We start from the raw sequence: 7,782 nt of genomic DNA, 5'->3' as shown, positions 1-7,782 counted from the left end.
GCAGACTATGTTTTCGCTTCGGAGCCAAGTTCAGTACTTCACTCCACAAGCCTTTTGAGTGTCATCTCAAATCTCTTCGAGACGAGCGGCTCTTCAGTGTGTTGGTGTGACGGCGCTTCCAGCGAGATCGCATTTCCTGCTGCTGATTTGTGCAGTAATCTGCCGACAGTGAGTGTGTTTCTCCCTGGGTGCTTCAGCACTCTGCTGAGCTTTTCCACTCTCTAAAAGAGCTGCACGCGGCACGTCTTTTTCAAGACGGTTCGCCCGTGTATTTTCTGGATGTGTGTGCGTCAGTCATCTGCCTAACGGTCGCGAGCGCTGTTTTGCGTGTTGGGCTTAATCACGCTTGGCAGCGCTCGTTGATGAGTCATGTTTTCATTGCGGGAACATGACCATCGCGATGTTTATAGATCAAGACTCAATGATCTCCATGTGAGTAGAGTCCCCTCTGCCACACCCCAATTTATCTCTTCCTCGAGAAGGGATACTTTGGCTGGTGGCCAGGGTGATCTGAGGGTTTGGTGTGGCACAACAACCGACGAGTCAATTCCTCGGGCCACACCCCCCTCCACATCGCAGACCATGCACTCACAGCATCACAAGGCGGGCTTGATTCCTCTGGAAATGAAGTTTCGACTGCGTTGCCTCCCACGGGAGTGCCATCGTTGCCGGGACCGATCCAGAGCTGTCAGCCATGCTTTCCCGGGCAGCTGAAAGCATCGGCTGGAGTGGCCCCGCCCTCCCCCCGAGCGCTGTAAGCTTCTCCCGGACGTGCATCAGGACACCTGCGCTGCGCGAAACTCCACGTGACTTTCGCGGCCCGCGGGTGTCCTCCGCCTTCGCTGCTTTCGATCGCACGGCGATCATGGTCTGTATGTTCCCTGTCACTATAGTGGCACGGTCATGCAGTGCTGTGTGTCGCCTGCGCCTTCGATGCAGTGCTGTCCCGGGAGTTCTGTCGAACCGGCCGCAGTGGAACGCTCGTCCTTCCCTGGCCAACCCTGGCAGAACGCGGAAATTCTAACCACGCCCCTATGCTGGGACGCTATGCCTCCCATGCCCGGCCTGGTTGTTCCGCCACGCACACTACTGACCTCGCTCTCGGGCGACATCGGTACCTGCGTGATCCTGGGTCAGGTGATGTCCACTATGTGGTCCAGACATGGGCTTAGCCAGGTTGATGTGGCAGGGTCTGAGAATTCATTTTCTCAGCTCCCCCATGTCCCAGGCTGAGCTCTTTGGCGGTGTGGCTTCGACCACCTGAAGCAGACTCGGGTCCGGCACCGATGGTCATCCATCCGTGCGGCCTCCTCAGTCTGCTTCCCGCCAAGCCCCCATCCATGCGGCTGCTCCCCTCTGGCCTGCAAACGGACCTGAGCAGGAGGAAGCCGCAGGAGGGCGGCGCTGCCCGTCTCCGCCCCTTAGACTGCCACGCCAGCCTAAGCAGCACCTTGAGGCGGGCTGCCTGGTCGGCGGGGTGGTTGAGGACTGCGCCCAACAGTCTTCGATCAATCCACAAGCAGACTGAGGCTTCTGCACTGACGGTCATCTGTCGGTGTGGTCTGCTTAGTCTGCTTCCCGCCGACGCCGCCTCCTTGCGGCTCCTCCCCTCGAGCCTTCACTGGCCTGAGCACAAGGGGGTCGCTGGAGGCTGGCACCGCCTGTCTCTGCCCCTTAGCCGGCTAACACCTGGCTGAGCAGCACAAAACCTGAGACAGGCAGCTTGGAGTTAGGGCTCAGTTCTTCAGGAGCTGGTAGCAGGATCACTCCTTCCCCCGCTTGAGGGCTGGGTGAAGATCTCTACAAAAGAACTAATGCTCTTTCTCTGAGCCCCAAGAGGCTGTGGATGACAGCACGCGCCGCCCACGGGCCACGCTCCTCTCATCCCCCTCTGTCGCCAGACCCCTGCCAGAGCACGCCCCCGTGGGACGCTGGTCCTCCCCTGGCCTCCTCTGGCAGGACGCGGTTTATGGCCGTGCCCCCGCACCGGGCCGCTATGCCACCCACGCCTGGGCCGGTCATTCCGCCTCGCTGCACCCCCGACGGTACGTCTGTGGTTCGAATAACCCCGCTGGCGCAGTTTCTGGAGGCCTGGCTAGAGCTTTCCGGACTGTCCCGCCGGGTCGGAGAACCATCAGGCTCGGCTACGTGATTCAGTTCGCGTGGTCTCCTCCCCGCCTCAGGGGAATTCACTCACTATGGCCGGTAGCAATGCCCCTGTCATGAGAGCGGAGGTCGCTACCCTACTGGCGAAGGGTGCGATCGAGACTGTCCCTCCAGCCGAAATGAAGTCTGGGTTTTACAGCCCCTACTTTATTGTACCGAAGAATCCGGTGGGTTACGACCAATCCTGGACCTGCGCGTCTTGAACCGCTCCCTTCAAAAAAGAGGACGCCGTTCAAGTTGCTCACGGCCAAACGCATTTTCGAATGCGTGCGGCCGCAGGATTGGTTTGCAGCGATTGACCTGAAGGACGCCTACTCCCATGTCTCCATTTTTCCTCGACACAGACCGTTTCTACGGTTTGCTTTCGAGGGACAGGCATACAGTACGCGGTTCTCCCTTTCGGGCTAGCCCTGTCTCCTCGCGTCTTCACGAAGGTCGTCGAGGCAGCCCTTGTTCCCCTACGCGAACACGGGGTTCGCATCCTGAGCTATCTCGACGACTGGCTGATCCTAGCTCACTCTCGAGACCAGGTTTGCGAACACAGGGACCTTGTGCTCCGGCACCTAGCTCGTCTGGGCCTTCGGGTCAACTGGGAGAAGAGCAAACTCTGCCAGTGCAGAGGATCTCTTTTCTCGGTATGGAAATCGACTCGGTCGCCATGTGCGCGCAGCTTACGAGCGAGCGCGCGCAGTCACTGCTGACTTGTCTTCGTCAGTTCGAGGGCAAGAGTGCGGTCCCACTGAAACTTTTTCAGAGGCTCCTGGGGCATATGGCATCCACAGCCGCAGTAACGCCGCTCGGTTTGCTTCATATGAGACCGCTTCAGCTTTGGCTTCGCGATCGAGTCCCGAGGTGGGCATGGCAACACGGCAGGCTCCGAGTCCCAGTGACTCCGACCTGCCATCAGACCTTCTCCCCGTGGTCGAACCTCAATTTTCTACGGGCCAGAGTTCCCTTAGAACGAGCTTCCAGGCATGTTGTTGTATCAACAGATGCCTCCGCCACGGGTTGGGGTGCCATGTGCAATGGACATGCTGCCGCGGGCTCCTGGACAGGACCCCAGCGCCTTTGGCATGTCATTTGCCTCGAGTTGCTGGCTGTACGCCTTGCCCTGCACCGCTTTCGGGCGTTGCTCAGGGGTCAACACGTACTAGTCCGATCAGACAATACCGCCACAGTAGCGTACATCAACCGTCAAGGTGGTCTACGCTCCCGCTGTATGTCGCAACTCGCCCGCCACCTCCTCATATGGAGTCAGAAGCCTCTGAGGTCGCTTCGAGCCATTTATATCCCGGGAGACCTGAACCAGGCGGCCGACGAGCTGTCTCGGCTTCGGCCTCTCGCTGGAAAATGGCGACTCCATCCCCAGACGGTTCAGCTGTTTTGGGATCAGTTCGGGGACGCACAGGTAGACCTGTTTGCCTCCCACGACTCGTCCCACTGCGACCTGTTTTATTCCCTGACCGAGGGCACGCTCGGCACGGATGCACTGGCGCACAGCTGGCCGCGGGGCCTCCGCAAGTATGCGTTTCCCCCAGTGAGCCTTCTTGCGCAGACCTTGCGCAAGATCAGGGAGGACGAGGAGCAGGTAATTTTGGTTGCCCCATACTGGCACAACCGCACCTGGTTCCCAGAACTAGTACTCCTCGCGACAGCACCTCCCTGGCCTATTCCCCTGAGGAAGGACCTGCTTTCTCAGGGACGGGGCACCTTATGGCACCCTCGTCCCGATCTGTGGAACCTCCACGTGTGGCTCCTGGACGGGACGAGGTAGGTTTGAGTACCCTACCACCAGCGGTGGTGGCTACCATCACTTCCGCTAGAGCATCGCGAGACATGTCTATGCGTTGAAGTGGAACCTCTTCGTCAACTGGTGTTCTTCTAAAAATCTTGAACCCACGAAATGCCCCATCAGTGTCGTGCTTTCCTTCCTGCAAGAAGGGTGGAGCGAAGGCTGTCTCCCCCCACCCTGAAAGTGTATGTTGCCGCCATTGCCGCTCATCACGACGCAGTTGATGGTAAGTCCTTGAGGAAGCACGACCTGGTCGTCAGGTTCCTGAGGGGAGAGAGGAGATTGAATCCTCCTCGTCCTCCCCTCGTACCCTCTTGGGACCTCTCAGTGGTTTTAACTGCCCTGCAGAGTGCTCCCTTTGAGCCTCTGCAATCAGTGGAGCTTAAGTTCCTGTCAATGAAGAAGACAGCGCTCCTGGTTGCATTGGCCTCCATCAAGAGGGTAGGGGACCTGCAGGCATTTTCGGTTGACGAAGCGTGCCTGGAATTCGGGCCGGCTAACTCTCACGTGATCCTGAGACCCCGGCCTGGATGTGTGCCCAAGGTTCCCACCACACCTTTTCGAGATCAGGTGGTGAACCTGCAAGCGCTGCCTTTGGAGGAGGCAGACCCAGCCTTGGCACTGCTCTGTCCAGTACGCGCCCTCTGTGCTTACGTAGACAGAACGCAGTGTTTCAGGACCTCAGACCAGCTCTTTGTCTGTTATGGTGGGAAGCTGAAGGGAAAGGCTCTCTCCAAGCAAAGGTTGTCTCACTGGATAGTGGACGCCATTGCTTGGCTTACCAGCAGCAAGGTCGACCACGCCAGAGTTATGCCACCGGCAGCTTTCGCGTTGGCTAGGTGCCTCCATGTGCATGGTTCCCCTCCGGGCGACCCCCACATGTGTATTCCACTGTAAGCCTCCTTGAGCATGTGTCTTTCCCTTGGCAAGCCACCTTGCCACCCCTGGGGTTGAAATATTCCACCTGCGGCTGGACACCCCAGTGATTCTCCTTATGCAGTTCCTTCGGGTCATATGTGTATTCTTAAGTCCCCCCCTTCGGGCTGGGCATGATTGCATATTTCTACTGGATATGCTTCCCAGTGTACCTTGGTATTCCTGTGTTAAGTAGGAGTCCTTCGTCCGTGCTAGTCTCACGACAGGGAGCTCAGACTTACGCAGGGCACTGGAAGACAGTCGAGAGGTGGCGTGATTACACTGGGAACCCCATTCGTCGTCATCCGACGTAACTCGGAGTGACAACGAAAGGGAACGTCTCGGTTACGTATGTAACCCTCGTTCCCTGAGTAGGGAACGGAGACGTTACGTCTCCCTGCCACTTCCGCTGTACCGCTGGAACGCCTGAGTTCAGTCTCGGCTCCTCAGCGAAGACATAGTCTGCATGTTGCTCGCGCACTTCCTTATATACCCCCTGCATGGGGCGGAGTTACGCTATGCAAATTCCGCAGACCCATGGCATTTTATTGCCATTGGCTCGTGTTTTAATACTCGAAGATGATAGGATTTCTAAGCGAAACCCCATTCGTCGTCATCCGACGTAACGTCCCCGTTCCCTACTCAGGGAACGAGGGTTACATACGTAACCGAGACGTTCTTACACCTGCATGTTTTTCTCTCGACACAGAGTGCTTGTTCTGGATAAAGGTGAGATCGCAGAGTTCGACACGCCGGCGACTCTCATCGCTCAGAAAGGAATATTCTTCGGCATGGCTAAAGACGCAGGTTTAGTGTGAAGCGTTTCGCTGTGAGAAACCGCTGTGCCTTCGCTCACTCTCAGACTCTGAATGTGTGGGTTTGTTCTCACTCAGCAGCGTCCAGGATCTCTTATTGTTTTTTACATTAATTGTGTTTTCTATAACTACAGTGCCACTGTTACTGAATGAGTCACTGTCAGGATGAAGCAGTCTATTTTTGTACTGTATTATTTAAGTCACTTTCTGAAGTTGTTCATAGGGAAGATTTACTGCTCAGTTACGTGTGTGATTCCTTTTGTAAACCAAATCTGTACAAACTTGAATTCTTTTACCAGAATTGGAGCATTGTTGCATTTATTAAAAAATTTATACTATTTCTGTGTGCATTTCATGCTTTCTGTTTTTAACCAGAGTAATATCATATATGTGTGTGTGCATTTGTGTTTAATTTATAGTTTATTGTAATTAGCTTATTTAACTGCATGAACAATACAGCATTATTGATTTCTCATAATTTTGACAAAACCAGCCAGCTAAATAATAATAATAATAATAATATATTGTTGGATTTATTAAAAAAGTAATACTTTCTCTAAATTCTAAATAAAACAAAATAGATTGCCATTAAAATAACTACAGATTTTGTAGGTTTAAACTATTTTAAAATAAAATATAATTGTAATGTTTAACGGTTTTCTGATCAAAAAGTTTAAATTAAAGTTGACAGTTAATAGTGTATCAAATACATTTTCAAAGAAAGCATGAAGGGTAAATTATTGTTTACTAAAATATTGGTCATTTTACAATAAGGTTCATTAGTTAACATTAGTTAATGTATTAACTAACATGAACTAACAAAACATTTGTTACAGTATTTATTAGTAAATACTGAATTTATTAGTTAATAAAAATCCAGCTGTTCATTGTTTGTTGAACTAATGTTAACAAATACAACATTTGATTTATTTTAATAATGTATTAGTAAATGTTGAAATTTACATTAACAAAGATTAATAAATTCTGTAGAAGTATTGTTCATGTTAATGAATAAACCTTGTTGTAAAGTGTTACCAAAATATTACTATATAGAAACGACAAAATCCCGCACACTCTCCCAGCTTGCAAAAAGTATCAAGATATTTTCAGCAAAGTTCAGGCATTATCTGCAGTTGTGCAATATTTATTTATTGATTACTATCATTTAAAAAAAAAAAGTGTTGATCAGTGATGAATGAGTGTGTGAAGTGATAGTTGTGTAAGATCTGGCCACTAGAGGACGTGATGGTGATAACATGAAACACACACTGCCTTCCTTTCCTTCAATAGAGCCAAACATCAACTAAAGCTGTTCATAAGTTAAACACCTCTAAACTGAAGACACTCGTGCTTTTATCAACAGGTTATTACACATACAACGCTAAAGCGTCGAGTCTTTGAGTGCTTTAGTGTGAATGTATGAAAATCTGCCTCAGTTTATCCAACATAAAGCAGGTCAAAGGGCGTCATTCCTCTCATTCTGGACACAGCTGCTCCTGTCTCACTGTAAACACCTCGAGATCAACACATCAGATCTACAGATCCACAGCTGAAGATATGGGACACATTTCATCTATCTATCATGATCATAATCTGTTGAGATCGACTTTAGTCACTTAAAGTTAAAAAATACCAATTATAGACATGTAAATATACACTACTTTACAAAAGTTTGGGATTGGAAAGATGTTTAATGTGTTTGAAAGAGTTTCTTCTGCTCACCAAGGCTGCATTTATTTGATCAAAAATACCGTAAAAATTACAAAATATTATTAGAATGTAAATCAGCTGTTTTATCAAGTGTAATTTATTCCTGTGATCAAAGCTGAATGTTCAGCATCATTACTCCAGTCTTCAGTGTCACATGATCCTTCAGAAATCATTCTAATATGAGGATTTGATGATCAAGAAACATTTATGATTATTATCAGTGTTGAAAACAGTTATATGTTATATGTTTCTGTGGAAACTGTGAAACATTTTATTTTTTCGGTTTCTTTGATGAATAAAGAACAGCATTTATCTGAAATAAAATCTTTTATAACATTTTAAATGTCTTTACTGTCACTTTTGATCAATTGAATGCGTCCTTGC

The 7,782-nt window shown here is 50.5% G+C and overlaps 1 protein-coding gene across 2 annotated transcripts in view; it reads left to right on the top strand.

Moving 5' to 3' along the window:
• Positions 1 to 6,026, top strand: part of abcc3 (ATP-binding cassette, sub-family C (CFTR/MRP), member 3) — a 112,686-nt gene extending 106,660 nt beyond the window's left edge. For both annotated transcript variants that reach the window (XM_081392991.1, XM_081392990.1), the window contains exon 31: positions 5,583 to 6,026. In XM_081392991.1, coding sequence (XP_081249117.1) covers positions 5,583 to 5,691 — 109 coding nt within the window. In that variant the 3' untranslated portion in view covers positions 5,692 to 6,026. The remainder of the gene's footprint in view (positions 1 to 5,582) is intronic.
• The last annotated feature ends 1,756 nt before the right edge of the window (positions 6,027 to 7,782 follow it).

The sequence above is a fragment of the Scardinius erythrophthalmus genome (genome assembly GCF_964197995.2).
Source record: "Scardinius erythrophthalmus genome assembly, chromosome: 18".
Taxonomy (NCBI): Eukaryota; Metazoa; Chordata; class Actinopteri; order Cypriniformes; family Leuciscidae; genus Scardinius; species Scardinius erythrophthalmus.
The sequence above is the reverse complement of the archived record's forward strand: the minus strand, read 5'-3'. Positions and strand labels throughout refer to the sequence as shown.